Source organism: Dipodomys spectabilis, unplaced genomic scaffold (assembly GCF_019054845.1).
Source record: "Dipodomys spectabilis isolate Male_0828 unplaced genomic scaffold, ASM1905484v1 ptg000043l, whole genome shotgun sequence".
Classification (NCBI taxonomy): domain Eukaryota; kingdom Metazoa; phylum Chordata; class Mammalia; order Rodentia; family Heteromyidae; genus Dipodomys; species Dipodomys spectabilis.
The window spans coordinates 12,411,467-12,433,658 of record NW_024870720.1 but is presented as its reverse complement, the minus strand read 5'-3'; the positions used below and the strand labels follow the sequence as shown (position 1 = coordinate 12,433,658).

The following is a 22,192-nucleotide window of genomic DNA, read 5'->3' as shown; positions in this document are numbered from 1 at the left end:
CATTACCTTGAAAACGCAAAAAACTATTCATACCTACAGAGATTCTCTTTCAGATAGTAGAATATATCTTTTGGGACTAAAGCAACAGAAAACACCAAGAGGTATCATGTTCAGAAAGAGATATTTTAAAAATATTATATAGAAAAAATAAAAAGCATCTTTAACTACCTAATCACTTTTCAAAGGGCAACTTTCTAGTTAACACCTTGTAAAAATAGTTTCTGATCAAATGCTGCTTAATTGGAAATAAATTACTTTTATGTTAAAGTTGACCACCCCTGAAGTTGCCAAAAGAAAATGATCTGATGGAAAATTAAAATTTAATTGCTTCTATTGCAAATTGAATTTTAAGTGGATGTGTGGAAAAGAGAAAATAATCATATACCAGGAAGCCAGCACAGCCAAGTGGTAAATCACCAGCTTCTGAAACAACCTTTTCTTCTTAATTGGGAATGAATTCAAAGCTGCAACTAGACTTTAAAAATCCAACATTTGGGGCTGAGCATGGTAGGGTATGTATGTAATCTCAACTACTGGTAACGTAGTAGAGGGAGGAAGATCACAATCTAAGGATAGTTGGGCAAATGTGTGAGACTATATCTGAAAACAAGCTAAAGAAAACAGGACAAAAAGAATGATAGAGTGCTTGTCTAGCAGGTGCAAAGAGCTAAATTCAATCTCTGGTGCCACCAAAAAGAAATGATAAGAACTGTAAATATTGGTATATTATATACACATTCGACTTCAGATAGACTGATATAAAACTAACCCAACTGGTACATGAAAAAGGTAAATTACCACTAACTATAACAATGAATCTAATGCTTTACATTTTGTTTAATTTAAAACATATAATATTGGGGGGGGGGTGTCTCAAAGTCTCAGAGAAAATTTCTATCTGGTAAGGAAATAAAAGCAAAAATGAATAGCTTCACCAACTGCCTTCTATAGGCAAATAATACTAACCAATGAGCCATACATACTTTTTAGGCTCAAGGTCACCTCCCCCACAAAGTGGTTTTGTGACCCTGAACAAATATTTTAACATGAGTCTGAAAATCGGGGCAAAAATCATGATGGCAGACAGTATATTTAGCGCAAAGGGTTGCTGGCAGGACTAAACACTAAGCGTAGACCTTGTTAAGTGAAAGCCCAAAAGTAAGTACTGACTGAGTGTTATATACTTCTGATTATTATTTTAGCGAAACAAGATCAGCACAGATACATGTCAACGTCAACCACTCCCCAGCAGAAATGAGGCTTGTTTGTGCTGAAGACTTTACCTTTTGTCGTGGTTGGTTAGGAGCAGAAACTACTACAGTGTTGCAAATTGCCAATGCAATAAAGAAGTCCATGATGTACAAGATCTCCAGGGGTGGACTGTGGATGGCCTCATCTAGTTGGGTAAAGAGCTGAGGCGTAATCTGACTAAATTTGTTCAAAAGCCTGGTGTCTGGGACCACATCGGTTTCCTATGAGCCAATAAGACAAAAGGTTGTTATCAACATAAGAAGTTCATGTATGTATACTACTGCGGTAAGTGACAATAGGAAAATAAAATAATTAGTTACTGGATGTTTAAGAAACTACCTGACATTGCCCCATTTGTTAGGAAATGGAAAGACTTGGAAAAAATTATATTAAGTGAAGTAAGCCAAGCCCAAAGAAACATAGGTCCCATGGTTTCCCTTATTTGCAATATCTAGTATATGTCTGAGTCAAGCAGAAAAGGTCAGATAAGGTGATGTTAGGGAAATGAACCCTTAGATATGTATTCAAATGTCTTTTTTCTTTCATGCGATTGTTTCTAACACATTTATAAGATTATTTCTTTGTTGCTTTGTATGTCCCTCCCCCACAGTATAACCCCTGCTTTCACTGTATTTGATGCGTTATAATTTGTGGAGGGGAAGGGGAAAAACAATTCGTTTAAATGGACCCATTGCAACAATGAGATGTACAAGTCGTTATGTCGAAAACGAACTTTACAACTTTGGTGTGGGGGAGGGGGGGGAGCGGGGAGGATGGGGGGGGCAGGGGGAGGATTGGAAGGGATGGGAAGGGGAAACAAAGGAGGAGGCTACAATGCTTGATAAGAAATGTACTCATTATCTTGCCCATGTAATTGTAACCCCTCTGTACAGCATTTTCACAATAAAAAAAAAAAAAAAGAAACTACCTGAATCATTAAACTGGGAGGTACAAACATGGTTTTCTACCAAGATCTAGTTGACTATTGTTTCTCCCTTTGAAATATAGTGTCATATATGTATGTATATATATATATATATATATATATATGCACACACATCAAGTATACATATATTTTGTATTTTATTGCCAAAATTAAACCTTAGCTATAAATTTACCCCCAAATAACTAATGAGTACCATTTCTTTTTAAAGTGAGGCTAGTATCCACATTCGATTATTTTATTTTTTTATTTTTTTTTCCATGGAAAAAACCCTCTCGTTTATTTGATTAAACAAAAATAAAATAAGCTGCATAGGAACATTTTTAAAGTCCAAAGAGACACCAACTTTGCACATTCGATTATTTTAACAAAATATTTTTGTTCTTCAAAATTTACCACTCTTGGGGCTGGGAAGGTGGCTCAGTGGTAGAGCGCATGCCTTGCATGCCAGAGGCCCTGGGTTCGATTCCTCAGCACCACATAAGCAAAAAGAAAAAAGCCGGAAGTGGCGCTGTGGCTCAAGTGGTAGAGCGCTAGCCTTGAGCTGAAGAGCTGAGGGACAGCGCCCAGGCCCAGAGTTCAGGCCCCATGACCAGACCAAAAAACAAAAAAACAAAACAAACAAAAAAAAAGTTATCACTCTTGTAAAAAAAAATCTTCAAAATAAAAGTCAGCACAAGCAGATTGTTAGGTCTAGCCAGTATTTCCCAGGAATATCACACAAGACATGAGCAAGGGTATTTCCAGGAGATTTCACATCACCAAATAATTTTTGACATCCATGCTCCCCTTTTAAGGATTTTAAGAAAGATTTGCCTAATCAGTTCTATTCTTAAGAAAAATAAAAGCATGCCATTTTGTATAACACAGTGCTTCTCTGACTTACTTGAAAGTACTTCTTTTCACAAAAGTGTCATAGTAGAAATTGGATTATAATCCAGAAACATTTAAGCTCAGTCCAGGAAGGATTACCTGCTCTGGGTCAAGGTTATAGAAAAGAAGCACTGTGCTGCAGGAAAGTCCTGGACACAGAGTAACTGGCCCCAGAGAAGCCAGGAGAGGTGATTTTTGAGAAAAGACAAAAATACTGAGAATGTGTAATACTACATCCTGAAGATACTTAGGTCTTGGCGTTTGGTGAGAGTTAGCAAAGATTTAAAATAAGAAAAGAGCTTATGGTGGGAATGAGACAGCTTGGATTCCATCTTAGCTCCACTGAATATGAACTGGGACCTCAGATAGTTTACTTAAACCCTCCGAGCTTCATTACCCTCTTCCATATAATGGCAAAAAGAACACTTGTCTCCCAGGGTGGTTGTGCAATGTAAATGAGGTAGTGGCTGAAATGGGACCAGTATGAGTAATGTAATGTTCCTTTTCCTTCCTTCTTATATGACATGTGCTCACTTTCAGCCAGGTTATGTGGCTCACAAACAATTTCACATGTGCACTTTATCTGATGTCACCACGCACCTCCACATTTCTACCTAAATACAACACCTGCATAACAGGAGTCCATACTCTTGGGGTATGGAATGGGGATCTGGTTTTGGAGGAATATAGAAGGCAGATTACAGTGTAATAAAAAATGGTTTTTTATGGACATCACAAGGCCTCAGACACACTTACCTGTCTCTGAGATAATCCTGATATGCTTTGGTGGTTCTGAGAGTGAGCCATGAACCTTAAATTAAGGCAGCCATTTTCATTTTCACTCAGACATTATCATCCCTGATCAGAAATATATTTTTCAGACAGGACACACCTGACTTCTCAACAGTGAATTATTGTTTTAAATAATTAAAAAGTTTGTGCTATTAGTTTATACTTTTCTATCGTGTGTCACCATTATGCTGAACTGCCATTATGTGTTGTCTCGTAGAAAAGAAAGCAGCAGTGTTGGGCTCTGTGATACCTATAAGGCTGTTGTTGGAGCATGCGTTGGAGACGCGCATGGACATGCATTCACACTTACAATGGGGCTACTGAAAGCAGCCTGTCTGGAATGGGGCACTTCACTGGCTCCTTCTCCACTTCCTACAGCGTAAGTGCTGCCAGAAAGCTGATTTGAGGGCTTGCTCCCCAAGGGCCCATTGTGAACCGTCCTGCAGCCGTGGGCTCTTGGTGTCACCATATTGCTGAGGGAGCCATTCAGAGCATCTGTACAATCCTCATTGTCAGAGACAGCTTCCAGATAGGACTCTAGCCTCTTGGCTGAAGAACAGAAAAATCACATTGGGTCATCATCTGAGAGGAACAACTAACAACTGAATGTGTCAGGAAGTTACTTCAAGAATCAGTGATCATCCACCTCCTCTCCTTTCAAACCTGGCCTCCTAAAGCTCCATCTGTACCCTTAAATTAATACACTTACATCTCACCTTATTGAGAAAGCTGGACAAAGACAGAAATTCCCTTTTTTCCCATCATGACATCCCACACTTTTCTTCGTCTGTACTCAGCCTCTGCCTTGTTTCAACTGTCAAGCCCTCCTCTCGTGACCTGCGTCCCATCCTCCGGATTCTTCAAGAATATCATCTTTGCAATTCTGCTTTCACCAATTCTGTTTACACCAATTTGTCCATAAGCAATTTTAGAACTTTCTTCCCATCTCTTCACTGACATTACTCTTGTCAGGCTCACCAGTAACTCTACATTGTAAAGTCCAACAGCAACATATATCAGTCTTTAGTGTATTCTTTTTTGATGTTTGTGGAGGGTGAAGGGGGAATTTAACCTAGGGTTTAAACCTTGGACTTTGTGCTTGCTAGGTGGGTTCTCTAGCACTTAATTCATGGCCTCAGCCCTTTACCGCTTTAATTATATATCAGGTAGGATCTCACACATTTGCCCAGGGCCAGCATCAAGATTTCAATCCTCCTATCTACGGCTTCTCACGTACCTAGGACCACAGGTACAATCATCTTACCTGATTTTACTGATTGAGATTGGATCTTATTAATTTTTTTCCTCTGGCTTTGAATTCCAATCATCCCAGTCTCCAAGTAGCTGGGATTATAGGTACAAGCCACTGTGCCCGGCCCTATTGAAGTTTTTGTTTTGTTTTGTTTTGGTTAGTCATGGGGCTTGAACTCAAGGCCTGGGTGCTGTCTCTGAGCTCTTTTGCTCAAGACTAGCATGCCACCACTTTGAAGCTCCACTTCCAATTTTTAAGTTGTTCATTGGAGATAAGTCTAATTGGGGTCTTTTCTACCTGGTCTAGCTAGGATTACAGGCATGAGCCATCAGTGCCTGGCTTTCTTTTTTTTTAAATGTTCATATATACATGTGAATATGAATATTTATCAGTATATATATATATATGTATATATATATCCAGCTTCAACATAATGCCATCATGTAGAAACTGCTATTGCTTTTCTCTGCAGCTAAGAAAATTAACACCCAGAGAGATTAAGTACTTTAACCATGATTAAACAGGTGGTTGGAGGTAGAAAAGGGAGTTGAACTTAAGTCTTTCTGATTCCAGAGCCAATGTGTTTATCCATCATATCATAACTCCTTAAGACTAAATTGTATATAGCAGGTTTATCCCTTAGGAACTATTGGCAAGGGTTGTACATACAGTGGGCTGTTGTAACTGGGGAGCAGCTGCTACTGGACATCAGTTGGTAGAAGCCAAGGACACTTGTAAACAAACATCTTTCAATGTGCAAGCCCACTGCTGGGCTGAAGGCTCATGCCTGTAATCCTACCTACTCAAGAAGCTAAGGTCTAAGGATCACAGTTTGAAGCCAGCCCAGGCAGAAAAGTCCACAAGACTCTTATCTCGAGTAAACTACCAATCCCATTACTCTCCCCCAAAAGCTAGAAGTGGAGCTCTGGTTTGGTGTGAGTGGTACAGCATTAGTCTTGAGCAAAAGAAGCTCAGGGACAGTGCCCAGGCCCTATCAACAGTGCTGAGACTGATAAATCCTTGAGTAGCTCAAGAAATGTGTTGGTGATGCCATTTTAGAAATAAATACTTCAAGTTCTACAGAAATGAAGTTAATGGTTCATGCAGCTTCTCTTAGTCATCATTAGACAAGGCAGGCACCACACAATTGGGTAAGGAGAACGATACCAGGTGGGTCAGCTTTTACTGGAGGACAAACTTTCTCAACAAGTACAACTGCAAGAATAGCATGGAGACAGCAATGAATGAGTCAGCTTTTAGTCATTCTGGGAAAGCTAGGACAAGTAAACGAGCAAGGTGAGTTACACCGTGATTCAGAAAACAAAGCTATTGGAACTATACTTCCAGGCCCAGGGAAGAGTTTATAAAAGCCAAGATTTATCATCTAATTAATAAACAAAATGTATCTGATTGGTAATGGAGATTTTTATACCTCTCTTAAGGTAGGCTCTAGTTAGTTCTATGAACGCCTCAAAGTGGGCCAAGAATCTTGCTTTCTGACTCCTAAGAGGAAACATACAATGTCTGGGATCTCTTCTGTGTGTCTAAAGGTAGGCCCTGGGTGAGGTATCAAATTGTTTTCTTTTCCTTGTTTGATCTGTTTTCTTTTCCCATCCCTTTCTCAAATATCTCCAAACCTATGTATAGTGTACTACTTGCTTTGATCTGCTATCCAGACAACATTAAGACTAAGTCCTGTGGGACAAAATGTTTACCATACTTTTTCAATGAGCTCTACAAGAGAGCCAAAAAAAAGGCCTCAAACAAAATATTTTCTAAAAAGAGGAACCAGTGCTCAAGGATTCTAGGAAACAGAAACTTAAAAATGCTGAACAACTACTTAAAGATACTTTTTTTAATGCAGTACATGGTTGCTTATGTCCATAATCCTAGCTTCTCAGGAGGCTGAGATGTGAGGATTGTGGTCCAAAGCCAGAATGGGCAGGAAATTCCCGAAACTGTTATCTCCATTAACCACCAAAAAAGCAAGATGTGGAGCTGTGGTTCAAGTGGTAGAGCATTAATCTTGAGCAAAAAAGCTCAGGACAGTGCCAGACCCTGAGTTCAAGGCCCAGACCAAGCACAGACACACACACACACACACACACACACACACACACACACACACACACACACACACAGAACAAATATTGTCTAAATTTATTTTCAGGCTGTGTTTATATGGCACATATGAATACAAACAAATTGGGTTCCATTCCCAAGACAACTCAATATGTTGAGATATGCGTAAATAATGAAAAAACAATTTTTGAAACATTTCTGATCCCAAATACTTCAGATAGAAATTACTGAATCTGTAATGGCCAAAAAGGCACAGCTAACTAGGCCTGAGCACATACAATAGAAGATTATGCTCTTCACATGGTTATAAACTGACTTAGGAAAAAACCACGTGACATTGTTGAGTAAGACAAACTGCAAAACAGAGCTTTAATGTTCCTTGTAGAGAAATCTGCATAAAAGAATGAATGGCAATATATATATAGAGAGAGAGAGGTATTAACCAATTATTAATGAGGGTTAAGTCATTACCCAATTATAAATGAATAGGAGTTTTAATTTGTTTTGAAAGTTCACTTCTCTGAATTATATTGACAGGAACACATCTTATTTTTATAAAGAACAAAATTAAGTAAAGTTCAATTCTTCAAAGAAAATTTAAAATTCAAAATTTTACTTGAAGTTAGAAGCTCATCTCATGTTACTAATTCTTCAACTAGCTGTTGTTTACCAAGCATTAGTAGATAGCTAGAAGCTAAATGGTAGGAACCTGGAATCCCTTTAGAATTATTCTCAAAAATATTTTTTCAGATCTCTTACAGTTTCACTGGCTCCTTGCAAATTTCTACAGTGCATAGCACTACTACTCTCCCAATCTCGATTGGTAACTTACTTTACTTTTAGCAAGAACTGGCTGGGAATGTGGCTTAGTGGTAGAGTGCTTGCCTAGCATGCATGAAGCCCTGGATTTGATTCCACAATACCACATAAACAGAAAAGCCAGAAGCGGGCTGGGAAGGTGGCTCAGTGGTAGAGCGCTTGCCTTGCATGCATGAGGCCCTGGGTTCGATTCCTCAGCACCACATAAGCAAAAAGAAAAAAAGCCAGAAGTGGCGCTGTGGCTCAAGTGGTAGAGCACTAGCCTTGAGCTGAAGAGCTGAGGGACAGTGCCCAGGCCCAGAGTTCAGGCCCCACGACCTGATCCAAAAAAAAATAAAAGAAGCCTTAAAAAAAAAAAAAAAGAAAAGAAAAAGCCAGAAGTAACTCAAGCACTAGAGTGCTAGTCTTAAGCAAAAGAAGCTCAGGGACAGTGCCCAGGTCCTGAGTTAAAGCCCCAGGACTGGCCAAAAAAAAAGAACCCAAAGCAGTATATTCTTTACCTACTAAATTTTTGATGAGGTTATATGCATATTTTTCAATAAAACTAATGCAGTACTGAATAAAACAATTGTACAAATGTGAAATGGTTCTGCAAATTTGTAAAAATATAAATATTTAAATATAATAGGAATATTAAACTGCATAAGAATGTTATTAAATAACATTTTTATAATGGAAATGTTAAAGACACCAAATGATACTAAAAGATATAATAATAAGCAAAACAAATGCTGAGTATCTATCTTATAGTGTCAGTTATTGTTTATATCTATTATTGTATAATCTAGTAGCATAAAACTTAATGTTTACTAACTTTTTAAAAGAAAAACAATGTAGCATCAAGGTCAACTATTTAAGCTGAGCACCCACTACTTAAGTAAAGCACTCCCAGGCCAGATTAGGAATTTAAAAGGCTTCAAAAACAAACAAACAAAAAACACTTATGTGATAAATAGTTTTTTTTAGAAACCCAATACTCACCATTTTCTTCATGGCAATAATCAAATCCTGCAACACTACACCTTCGAAAAACCATCTTATTCTCAGTGAGGGTTCCTGTTTTATCAGAAAAGAGGTACTGAATTTGTCCAAGATCCTCAGTGATGTTCAAGGCACGGCACTGAATAGTAGAATCCATTTTCTCATTATAAAAATCCACATCACTTTGAATGAAATATATTTGTCCAAGCTTCACAATTTCAATTGAAACATAAAGAGAAATAGGAATCAAGACCTAAGAAGACACAAACAAGAAAATGTTAAAGTAGGCTAGAGAAAGTGGCTATAGCTGAAGGTAGCTGGAAAAGAAGCAAAACCCATAAAATTTCATGGTAAATTTGACAGGGATTACCTGTAATAAAATGATCATGGTCCAAAACATATAAAATCCTGCCAACACTGGTGATATGACATGTCCATCAGGCTCAGGAATGTTAAAAAATATGTTTTCATATCTGCTCAACCAGATTCCATGACCTTTCAAAAACACACACAGATATTAAAACAATATAGAACTTTATTCCTTAGGAAGGAAAAAGAGAATATTTATTAATTTTGTTTGGGGGAAACAGGTTAAAATTCAAAGGTTTTTGTCTCTGTCTTTCTCTAGATTGTTTCCCAGATTCCTTCAGTACCATGGCAAAGAATAAATAGACAGTCACTATTAATGTTTTTCAGGCTAATAGATGAAGAGGCAAATAAAAGCTTCCTTTACAGAATCTGAACATTCACAAACATCATTTTGAAAAAAATCGTATCTTGGCAAAAAGATGTTAAATATACACACAACAACAACAACAACAACAGATTTTACCTACCCAGGGCACCAGTTAAACACATTATAAGCAGAAGCAGGACACACCACAGAACATCTATATTTGTTCTTCTTTCTAATTTACTGCGCTTATACCTTGGTCCACTATTGTTCAGCATTGCTTTGGTTTCATGGCCTGTGTAGGAAACACAGGATATCCAAAAATGTACATTAAAACCAGGTAGCAAACATCATTTAAAAAAAATAGTTACAGAAGATAATTTAAGAGCACATAAAGTATTTTGGTCAGTTTATTCAGCTTTTGTGGAAAAAGAAAACAGTGATTAAGTTTATCAAGACAAAGTTTACTTTGTGCTTCCACAGACTGTAGTCTTGAGTAAATGAAAATGTTAATTTGTATTAAAGCAGAGAGAAGACTGATGAAACGCAGAAGTATAACCAACCTGCATAAACCACAATGCCCACCACTGCTTCTGTGTTTCTAATGGTGCACCCTCTCAGCAATAAGTTTTCTTTGCCGAGGCCCACACGTTCTTTGCTGGGATGCTCTCTATAAAAAACGACAGTAAACTAGTTTATTTTTAAAATGGCAAATGTTGAGTATAAAGATAAAAATTGTGGCACTTGAATGTTCTTGACTCTGAATAATAAATTAGTTTACAGGAATGGTTTTAAGTTTCTGGCCCTTTTGCTTTTGTTTTTTATTTTTGCTTTTGTTTTTTTATTGTGAAAATACCGTATAGAGGGGTTACAATTACATGGGCAAGGTAATGATTACATTTCTTATCAAGCATTGTTGCCTCCTCCTTTGTTTCCCCTTTCCCATCCCTTCTCATCCACCCCACCCCCACCCCCACCTCCGGCCCCACCAGGCCACAGTTGTAAAGTTCATTTTTCATCATTAGGACTTGTACATCTCATGGCTTCAATAGGTCCACCCATATCCCTATTTAAACAATTTTTTCCCCTTCCCCTCCACAAATTATACCAACATCAAATATAGTAAAAGCAGTATATTATGTGAAATAAACCAGGCCCAAAGAAACATAGATCCCATGGTTTCCCTTATTTGCTTTTGTTTTCTTAGTTTCCTGCTTTGGCTGGAGTTTCTACTTCCCTTTGCTTTTTTTAGTTGTCATTGTTTGTCAGTTAGTACAAGAACTCAGAAATATTCCAAATAAGGATCCTGTTCTTCAAGTATGCACTGTATTAACAACCGTTAGTAGGGAAAAATTCTTAATACAATTATTTTCAACCTGGCTAAGATCAAGGATCAGCTCAGGAAAGAGTAATTGGTGATTGCTTAAGTCATCAGGTAAAAGTCCAATAAGGAACTTCACAATGAGAAAGTTAGGTTAGAGCATCAATTTGACCATGGGCATCCTAAATGTATGGCCTTCCTAGTGTATGGAAAAGAAAGTTATGGGCATATAAGTCTCTATGAGTACATTAAAGTCCAAGACATGTAGCTTCAGAAGATCTATGAATGATGTGCAATAATGTGTGTGTGTGTGCACACATGTGCGCATGTGCTATTTTTCCAGGGAGAGAATCCATTTCTTTCATAATATTCTGAAAGTGTCACTTGATGACTGACAAAAAATAAGAGGGCCAAAGAGACATGTTAAACATCACTGCAAATACGCAGTCAACCAGATCCAAAATGTGGGAATCTATACAGGTCAAATGACTTTGCTTATTCAAGAAATGAATGTTATACATATGTGTGTTTAGTGGGAAGAGATCAGCAAGGGGAAGGAAAGTTGGAAGGAGGAGGCATCAGCTCAGTATAGAATGTGAACTCAGTTTTCCATGAATTGGTTTATAAATAATATTTAAAAGCTTTGTGATATCTAATTGTTCATAATATACAGAAGCAGAATTTATTTGGGTGTACTGATCTTGTTTCCTATAATACTGTTAAACTCACTTCTTAGTTTGAATAGTTTTTTTGTAGCCATTAAAAAAAATCTGTAATTTCATCAGATTTTCTACAAAGAAAATCTTTTTACCTGCTGGAAATAGCTTGAACATCTATTATAAGCTTGAATAAAAGCAGTGTGAGCAGGTATTCATGCTTGCTCTTGGCCTTAGGGCACAGGTAATAATATTTCAACACTAAGCATGATGCTAGCTATAGGCTATTTGTATATATATCCCTTTTTAAGTTGAGAATGTTCCTTCCTAGTCCCTCTTTTCAGAAACGGAAGCTAAACTTTGCCAAATCATGTTTCTCTATCTATGAGATAACTATCTGCTTTTCCTTTTCTTTCTGAATTTGCTGAATATCTTTTATTAATATAGTATTAATACTCTGTTACCCTTTTGTAATGTTAAATCAATCTTGCATTTTGGGATAAGCCCTACTAGGTTGTGAAGTGTTACATTTTTTAAGCATTATTAGATTTAATTTGCTATAATTTGGAGTACAATATTTACATTTATGTTCACAAAGGACATTAGTTTTTTCTTAAATGCCTTTGAATTAGAGCAAATGGATGAAGACAATTCTGGTCACAAGAAATGAGTTGTTAATTTGCCTCTTTCTGTAAGTTACTAAAATGAAATATGTCTAATTGCTTCCTTGTAAAAATCAGAAAACAAAGGATCAAAGAGAATAAATAGCTTGACTTGGCTTAGAGTCATAAAGCACTAAGTGGCAAAAGCCAAGCTTTAAATTTGACATGATCTAATGTCTAACTGCCCTTGCACAAAGGATATGAATGCTACAGAAAGCCTTCGATGCTCTTAAACAAGTGTTCAAATCACTGGCTCACTTTTGCTAAATATAACAGCTTATCTGGTACTCTAATTCGACAGAAGGCCATCACTCAACCTGCCACTTTATAGTCCAAACACTTCTTTCCCAACAGTAATGTCTCAGGCTTAGAGCTCATGAAGCTAAGCCTGGTGGTGTACAACTGCAATCCCAGTACTTGGGAGGCTGAGACAGGAGAATCACAAAAATTCTGAGGCTGGTCTGAACTACATAGTGAAAAGGAAAGATTATGTCTCAAAAGGAAAGAGTATGGAGTTTATGTAAGATATTACTATACCACCGGAGGGGGTTAAGATTTTTAATAAAGAAATGTTATTGTTGCCATTGTTTTTGTTGTTGTTGTTGTTTGGGGGGATGTTTTTGGTGGTCCTAGGGCTTGAACTCAGGGCCTAATTAAGCTCTGTCCCTGAGTATCTGTGCTGAAAGCTAGCATTCTACCACTTGAGCCACAGCACCACTTCCAGCCTTTTCTGAGTAGTTTATTAGAGATAAGAGTCTCATGGACTTTCCTGCTTGGGCTGGCTTTGAACCAGGACTCTCAGATCTCAAGCTTCTGAGTAGCTAGAAATACAGGTGTAAGCCACCAGCACCCAGCATGTTGCTATTGCTTTAAGTAAATATAGACAGAGAGACAAAGACTTATTAAATTATTTTGGTAAACCAATACACAGATGGCTGATTTGTGTCCTGTAATGACTTAGCTTGGTGGTAAGTACACATAACTTTTACTGAATTAAGCCAAGTTCACTATGCCCCCCAAAGTGTCACTTGTCACTCACAGGAAGCCTCGGAATCTGTTGAGGTCATTGTTTGGACTTTCACACTCTATCCTACTGGAAAATTTCTCGGGATCAACTTCAGAGTCCTAAAAAAAAAAAAATTTCAAAAATCACAAAACAAGAAGAATTTCAGATTAAAGCAATGGCAGTCTGATAATTAAGCATTTTAGCACTTTCATTAATTCTTTTCTGTTGTTGGTGGTGGTGGTCATGGGGCCTGAACTCTGGGCCTGGGCGCTATCCCTCAGCTCTTCAGCTCAAGGCTAGCACTCTACCACTTGAGCCACAGCGCTACTTCCGGCTTTTTTCTTTTTGCTTATGTGGTGCTGAAGAATGGAACCCAGGGCCTCATGCATGCAAGGCAAGCGCTCTACCACTGAGCCACCTTCCCAGCTGCAATATTGTGTTCTTTTTGTAGAGTAGAATCCACATTATGTACTTTAAATGTGTTAATTGATCTCTTTTTCAGAGTCCCATGAAGGTATGCACTGCAATTTGGCCTACTTAACAGAATAGTAAAGATAGAAACAACAAGGATCATTCTTTCTGATGGAGGCATAGAATTCCATTGTGTATATATACCACATTTTAAAAAATATTTTTATTGTGAAAATACCGTACAGAGGGGTTACAATTACACGGGCAAGATAACGAGTACATTTCTTATCAAGCATTGTAGCCTCCTCCTTTGTTCCCCTTCCCATCCTTTCCCATCTCCCTGCCCCGCTCTGCCCCTGCCCGGCCAAAGTTGTAAAGTTCGTTTTTCAACATAATGACTTGTACATCTCATTGTTGCAATGGGTCTACCTGTATCTCTATTTAAACGGTTTGTTTTTGCTCTTCCCCTCCACTAATTATACCAACATCAAATACAATGAAAGCAGGGGTTATACTGTGGGGGAGGGACATACAAAGCAACAAAGAAATCATCTTATAAATATGTTAGAAACAATCGCAAGAAAGAAAAAAACATTTAAATACTTATCTTGGGGTTCATTTCACCTAAGATCAACTTATCTGACCTTTTCTGCTTGTCTCAGACATATACTAGTTATTGCAAATAAGGGAAACTATGGGACCTATGTTTCTTTGGGCCTGGCTTACTTCACTTAACATATTTTTTTCCAAGTCTTTCCATTTCCTAACAAATGAGGCAATGTTATTCTTTCTGATGGAGGCATAGAATTCCATTGTGTATATATACCACATTTTTTTGATCCATTCATCTACTGAGGGGCATCTGGGTTGGTTCCATATCTTAGCTATGGTAAATAATGCTGCAATAAGCACAGTTATGCTGGCAGCTTTGTTAGGAAATGGAAAGACTTGGAAAAAATTATATTATTAAGTGAAGTAAGCCAAGCCCAAAGAACATAGGTCCCATAGTCTCCCTTATTTGCAAACTAGTATGTGTCTGAGACAAGCAGAAAAGGTCAGATAAGTTGATCTTAGGTGAAATGAACCCCAAAATAAGGACTCAAATGGTTTTTCTTTCTTGCTATTGTTTCTAACATATGTCCCTCCCCCATGGTATAACCCCTGTTTTCACTGTACTTGATGTTGGTATAATTTGGAGAGGGGAAGGGAAAAAGCAAATTCTTTAAATAGGGATACAGTTGGACCCATTGCAACAATGAGATGTACAAGATGCTATGTCGAAGAACAAACTTTACAACTTTGGGGGTGGGGATGGGAGGGCAGGGATGGTAAGGGGAAACAAAGGAGGAGGCAACAATGCTTGATATGAAATGTACTCATTTCCTTGCTCGTGTAATTGTAACCTCTCTGTATGGTATTTTTACAATAAAAAACTTATTAATAATTTTTTAAAATATGAAAAAAAGAAACAACAAGGATCACATAATGCACCAAAGTTCTCAAAAGGTGGTTAGCCCAGAATTACTATAGAGGTCACTGGGTTCTACAGCACTCACATTACAGGCAAGCAATACCAATTAATAATTTATATCATCTCCAGTGGCATAACCAAATTCCAATTTTAGGAGCGGGACTGTTTATAAAAGTATCAGCGGCTCTAAACTGAGAGGCATGTTAATCAGACGGTCTATGTAAAATCCACAGGAAGAAAGATGCACCCCATGTGAAATGTACTAAAGATAAGGGTAGGAAGAGGCTAAAACATTTTTTGAATGGACCAGGTGAAGGAACCTCAACTTATTAGTAGCTCAGGTTTAAATGTAAGATCACTACATTTTAAAATAGTTCATCTCAAGTGATTTGAGATGCAAAGAAAAGATGCAGCTATTAAGCACTATACCTAATGTGGTTGAATCTTACAAAAACATTGGAAAGGAAATAGTATCATTTCCATTTTAGGATAAGGAAGCAGAGGCATAAAACATTAGAATAACTTGCCCAAACCCATAGTTATGAATGTCAGAGCTAAGATAAACACAAATTTATGTCATAATAACTTCTAATTTCTCCCTCCCCTTAATATAGCAAGGTAACAGGTCTCAAAGTTATGTGACCTAAGAGGCTAGGAAAGTTTTCAAAGGCTTTGGAACACGTTATGATATATTTTAGGAGCAATGATCCAACTATATACTAATGAATATTTAAGATTAAGAAGAATAAATTAGCAGGTGGTTGCTTTTGTGGTAGTTTCCTTCTATCAAGGTTTCTTAATTTAGTTCCAAAAAGTGACTGAAGACAGAAGTGTTTGAGCTCCAAAGTCATTTAATCCTGTTATCTACAAAATATAGTAAAAGTCTACTGATATCTAGAAACTTATTAAAACTGAGATTGTGTTGTCAGTAACAAAAAAAGAAACACCTAATTTTAAAAAATCTCTTTATCTGTACTATGGAAATGAACCCAGCCATTTCCTGGGGAGAGAAAAGAAGGTTAATTAATCAACATCCAAGAACATTGTTTACCTGCTCTGCATACCCCCGTACCACCTGCCTCTGTTTTAAATTGCTTTCTCCATCAAGGCTGGAAGTTTCGATGTGACAGATTCCATCAGGATCACTGGAAAAGAGTAACACCATATCTGCAGGGATGATTTCATTACAGGAGAGGCGAATGAAGTCCCCAACAGTGACATTTTTCCAGCAACAGTCCATGTACTTTTTCTCCTTCCTAAAATGGGGGTGGGAAGGGTGGGAAGAGTTGTGGAAAACTGAAACATGTAATTTTTTTGTTAAACTTAGTGCACACATCCAATCATTTTCGATAAAATGTCAAAAGAGAAGCTACAAAATTCCACACGTGACTCATCTGGAAACTCAGTTCATAAACAACTCAAATGGGCTTTTCCAAGTTTTCCCTCTGAGACTTTTGAAATGCTTTGCTAATTGAGTATAATTCTAGAATGAAATTACAGAGGGGTTTAAATGGGTTTATATGCAGAGTGATTCTTGCATGCTGACCTGTGCTTGGAGTACCAGGGGCCTGGGGAAAGAAGGTAAGACATGTGGTCTCTTCTCAGAGAGCTTCTGGTCCAGCCAAGAGGCTGAATAATAATAGAAGACATGATGAAATGTAATAACCACAGGTCATATATTTTTAAAACATCATTATTTCACCATAAAAAATGATCGGCCTCAAATTATCAGTGAATGAAATAACCTTCCAAATCAATAGTCATCTTATCTGAGAATTCAACTAATTACAATATTTGTACAGACTCCTCCTGTAATCTTTTTCTCCGTGGCTCCCCTAAGATTGAAGACATCTCCATTGTTGACTAAATATTAACTGGAGCTTCATAGAATATATGACATGGTTCAATACTCATCATGTTTATGCTTGGCTATGTAGACTTCCTATTTCATAAATACTGGAAATACAGGTCTCCAACAGTAAATACACTCCTGAATAGAAGAAGCTCCAGGCTTTGTGCACCAAGTAGAACACTCTTCTCTGTCCTTTGCAATTCCCTTTTCCCCCATATGCAGTCTCCTGCCTTCTCTTGTCACATCCCACTCATTCTTTACATCACTTCAAGTTCACTTCTGCCTTACATAAATCATACTGTTCTTAACCCTAAATTGCACAGCCAGTGTTGAAAAACCACCGGCCTGCTTGCTCTTCTGTGGTCTGAAGTTTAATTCAACCAGAGAAACTCTCCTTTTATAAAGTCTTGGGTTGATAAAGGCTTTAATTTCCCTTTGAACCTGAATTGAATTCACTGTAGAATTTTAGGAAATATTCGTTGAAAACAATAACAATACAGAAAGGTTCCTGGTCACACACATCTAAGAGGAGAAAAAAACAAAACAAAGCATGACACGCTTTCAAATAATATTTGCATATCCCTTAGTGATACTTACCTGTTGTAAACTTTAGTTACTAAGTTGTTGATTTGCTTGTCAATTTTGTATTTTCGGTAATCTTCTAAGCCATCTTTAATTGCAATAATCGTGAGGACCACCACCAAAGGCAGCATAGTAATTTCCTTTTGGAAGGCTTCTACTAAGGGTACCCAGTTCAGGACAACTAGGAACAGGAAATATAAATTGGCAGCCCTGTAACCCAAGCACACATAGGGATATGTTAGCAAATCACCTCGAAAACTGGAGTCAAAGATCTTTTGGTGGTTTTCTCTCAGTTTGTATTAGCTGGTTAAACAGAAAAGTAGCACAGTCTAACAAATCTAAATGAACTGGCTATTACCCAACGAGACATTTGGCTTATAGGGTAACATTTTTAACAAGTCTGGCATACAGATTTTTTAAGTGCATCGTACTGAGCATTTGAGTGAGGCGTCTTTGAGTTGTATAACACAGAAAAGCATAAAGAATTTGTATTTTCTTTAACTTTAAGGGTAAAGCAATTAAGGAAATATTAGCCTGGGAGCAGTACCTCAAGCCTATAGTCCTATTATTTTGAATGTAGAGGGTGGTAATCACTATTTAAGACCATCCTAGGCATACGAGTCTGTAAGATTCCATCTCCATCAATGGTTAAGTACAGTGGCCTGTTATGCTAGCACAAATACTAGGATCATATACCATGCTGGTCTAGCCTATAAAATTAGATCCAATGTCAAAAACAATGAACATAGCTTGGGTACCTGTGGCTCACACCTGTAATCTTAGCTACTCAGGAGGCTAAGATCTGAGGATCACAGTTTGAAACCAGCCATGAGACTCTTATCTCCAAATAACCACCAAAAAGCTGGAAGTATATCTCAAGTGGTAGAGCAGTAGTGTTGAGCAAAGAAGTTTAGGGCTACCGCCCAGGCCCTGAATTCAAGGCCCAGGGGCATAACAACAACAACAACAAATAGAATGCAACAGGAGCTGGCAGAGTGGTCTAAGTGCTACCGTTCCTGCTTAGCAAATGTAAGGTCCTAAGTTTAAACCCCAGTACTGGAAGAGAAAAAAAATCTGAGTCAATGGGTTCTTTAGTCTTTTGTATGTCCAAGCATTAGATTCAAATAAGACTCAAAGTAAGTAGAAAATCTTGACATTCTTTTTTTCTTTTTGGGTCCAGTCGTGGGGCCTGAACTCTGGGCCTGGGCGCTGTCCCTCAGCTCTTCAGCTCAAAACCAGCGTTCTACCACTTGAGCCACAGTGCCACTTCCAGCTTTTTTTTTTCTTTTTGCTTATGTGGTGCTGAGGAATCGAACCCAGGGCCTCAGGCATGCAAGGCAAGCGCTCTACCACTGAGCCACCTTCCCAGCCCTTGGCTTTCTTTTTTTCTTGAGATTAACCCTTCTCTTTCTTTTCACACTACTAAGAACCACATTTTTCAAAAAACAAATAAACAACAACAACAGCAAACAACTTCTTCCATTCCTCTATTTTTTTTTTTTGTTGTTGGTCATGGGATTTGAACTCTGGGCCTGGGTGCTGTCCTTCAGCTCTTCAGCTCAAGGCTAGCACTCTATCACTTGAGCCACAGAACCACTTTCAGTTTTCTGGAGATAAGAGTTTTATTGGAGATAAGAGTCTCACAGACTTTCCTGCCCTGGCTGGCTTTGAACAGCGATCCTCAGATCTCAGCCTCCTGTGTAGTTAGGATTACAGGTATGAGCTACCAGCATCCAGCCCATTCCTCTATTTTATATTTTGAATATTCCTTCACTGGTTCCTTGTTTTTCATCAAGGTAAATTCAAGATGCCCTATTTCTTACAAAAAAAAAAAAACAAAAACAACTCTTAATCCTGCATGGGTGCTTGAATTTTTATCACATATTTTCCCATTAACCATGAAATTCCCCAAAAGATTTAGCTACTCAGAATTTTCCTTCATTACTTTCAACTCCTTTTGCTCTGAAAATTTCTTCCTTCTATATTTTTGCTACTTCTGTGTATGACTTTAATCATTTCCATGTAGGAGAAATCCAAGTCCACACAACTCTAGGGTACTTTTCAAGTGTCACATTATTTCTTCCATCAAATATACTAGACTATAAATTCTGGTTTTTGGTTTCTTTGTTTTGTTTTGTTCCAGTACTGGGGCTTGAACTCAGGGCCCAGGCATCGTCCTTGAGCTTTATTCCACTCAACGCTAGTACTCTGCCACTTGAGCCATAGCTTCACTTCTGGCTTTTTTGGTAATTAATTGGAGTAAAAGTCTCATGGCCTTTCATGCCCAGGCTGGCTTTAAACCTCGATCTTTAGATCTCATTTTCTCTTGAGAAGTTAGGATTACAGGCATGAGCTACCATGGAAGGGAAATAATAATCATGGTATCTAAAGCCATTAATTCAATAAATTTATATCTCTACTTTAAACTTAGACATTGTTTGCTAAATTCTTATAGAACATGCAGAATGAATAAACGTAGGTAGAATGAATAAGGAATCTGAGAATCTCTTAGTGTCTCACTTACAAAACAGAAAAAAAGTTTCCAGCTAAGTTTCTTTTGTTATATTTTTTCTGTTCCTTGTTCTTATTTTATTTCTGTTAATTTTTCTGGTCATCATACTCAACATATTCATATCATCATCTTCTTTTTCACTTAATGGCCCACAGCACCTGCAGTAGGGTATCCTTCTTTTCATCCCTACATTATTTGAAGTGTAAGCCTCTCTTTTAACTCACCTGGATATACACATTACTTCCTAAGTACTGTCTTTTCCTTTTATTTTCTCTTTGTCTACTCACCACACTGTCTCCACTGTGGAATACACATGCGCATGTCATCCTTCTCTTCTGAACCATGCTTCGTGGGTTTCACTTCTTTATCCTGACAGCAAGAGCCTTCCAGTGGGTTACCTCTGTATTCCCAGTATTATTGCCTATGGATCCCTAACAAGATTCTAGGTGTGATCAGAGAGAACCACGTCCTAGGGTTCAAGTCTTCTATGCGACTGCCTTGATTTACTCATTACTACCTTTCTTCATATAAAATACACTTATCCCACACCTCTGCTGGTCTCATATACCCTCCTATAATTAATCAAGACATCACATCAATAGAAGGCCACAGATCTATGTAGTATTATAATTCTTTTGTGGCTTCCATCTACTTGACATCTTCTATACACCACCCCGCTATCTTTTTGTTTTTTGTAAACACAGGTGCCCCAGCTAGTAGCAACTTTTACAATTTCATTACCTTCAATTCCTAAATGCATAGGAAAGCTAAACTAAATGACTATTAATTTAAATGATTCAACTATATCTTAATAACATCTTACATCCGAATTTGCTTCAGAGTGGCCATTTTCCCTTATTATATCAAGTTAGAAGGATCTGAAGTTAACATACAGCTTGGCTTATTGGAAAGAACACTACACCAATAGTGAAAAGACTCAAGACCAAAGCCCTTGATTAGTAGTTTATCACAAGCATGACCTTAGCTAAATCAATCAATTACTTCCCTACTGAATAATAATAGGATGACAATACTATCTTCTCTAGTAAAGACAAGGCATTTTACCAGATGTAAAGTACAATTTCCCATGGATGATGTAACAAGTTTTAGGTGAACATAACAGGTGTTGCTCTGAAAAATGGCAAAGGTCCTATAGCAATTCAGAATGGTGCAGAAAATCCTAGGATACTGTTATTCCTCCAAATTCACACAGTACCTGTGGAACTGTTCAAATAAATTCCTGGGCACGAAATTCAGAAGCGTGTATTTTGTTGTTCGTATCCGGTTATTCATGTAGGTTCCAGAGAATCTTTCATACTCTTCCTTGAAGCGCTGGAGGTGAGGAATGACAACCCGGTGTTTTCCTGCCAGTTTGGGGGTCTGGGAGGCCTTGGCCCCACAGGCAAGCAGCGAGGAGTAGTTGTATGGTCTCTCATCGTCCTCCCTGGCTCGACCACCCATCAGCCACTGCCAGTGGTATCTGGCCCATTGGAAAAGTTCAGTCATGTCCAAAGCACAGGGAGGCCCAGGTTGTGTAGGCGATCTGACAAAAACAACAGATATACACACATATCCTGTAAGCATCTAGGACTTGAAGGAGAATAAACTTTTTATTTTTTCTATGACAAAAAGTTTAACAGTTTGACATATAAGTAAGGACATGAAAGTCACCTTAGAAACTCCATCATAGTTTTCCCCCCACCCCCCTCCACCTCCAGTCATAGGGCTTTAACTCAGGGCCTGGGCCTGTTCCTGAGCCTCTCTGTGTTCAACGCAAGTGCTCTACCACTTGAACCACAGTGCTGTCTGTTTCTGAGTAGTTTAGGGGAGATAAGTCTTGTGGACTTTTCTGCCTGGGCTGGTTTTGAATTACAATTCTTAGCTTTCAGCCTCCTGAGTAGCTAGAATTACAGAGCTAGAATTACACACATGAGCCACCAGCAATAGGCAATTTTTCTCTAAATTATATAAAATGCTCACCTTCTGCCTGATCACCTTAACATTTGATCACAAAAAGAATAAGGACAGGGCCTAAAAGGCCATTCCACAACAT

At 38.0% G+C, this 22,192-nt stretch overlaps 1 protein-coding gene across 1 annotated transcript in view; it reads right to left on the bottom strand.

Moving 5' to 3' along the window:
• Nucleotides 1-22,192, bottom strand: part of Atp10d (ATPase phospholipid transporting 10D (putative)) — a 65,966-nt gene that overhangs the window by 26,805 nt on the left and 16,969 nt on the right. The window contains exons 2-11 of the mRNA XM_042678074.1: nt 21,356-21,682; nt 17,643-17,837; nt 16,245-16,449; nt 13,345-13,430; nt 10,230-10,336; nt 9,830-9,961; nt 9,364-9,488; nt 8,994-9,246; nt 4,170-4,408; nt 1,284-1,472 (exon numbers count right to left, since the gene is read on the bottom strand). Of these exons, the coding sequence (XP_042534008.1) occupies nt 1,284-1,472; nt 4,170-4,408; nt 8,994-9,246; nt 9,364-9,488; nt 9,830-9,961; nt 10,230-10,336; nt 13,345-13,430; nt 16,245-16,449; nt 17,643-17,837; nt 21,356-21,645 (1,821 nt within the window). The 5' untranslated portion in view covers nt 21,646-21,682. The remainder of the gene's footprint in view (nt 1-1,283; nt 1,473-4,169; nt 4,409-8,993; nt 9,247-9,363; nt 9,489-9,829; nt 9,962-10,229; nt 10,337-13,344; nt 13,431-16,244; nt 16,450-17,642; nt 17,838-21,355; nt 21,683-22,192) is intronic.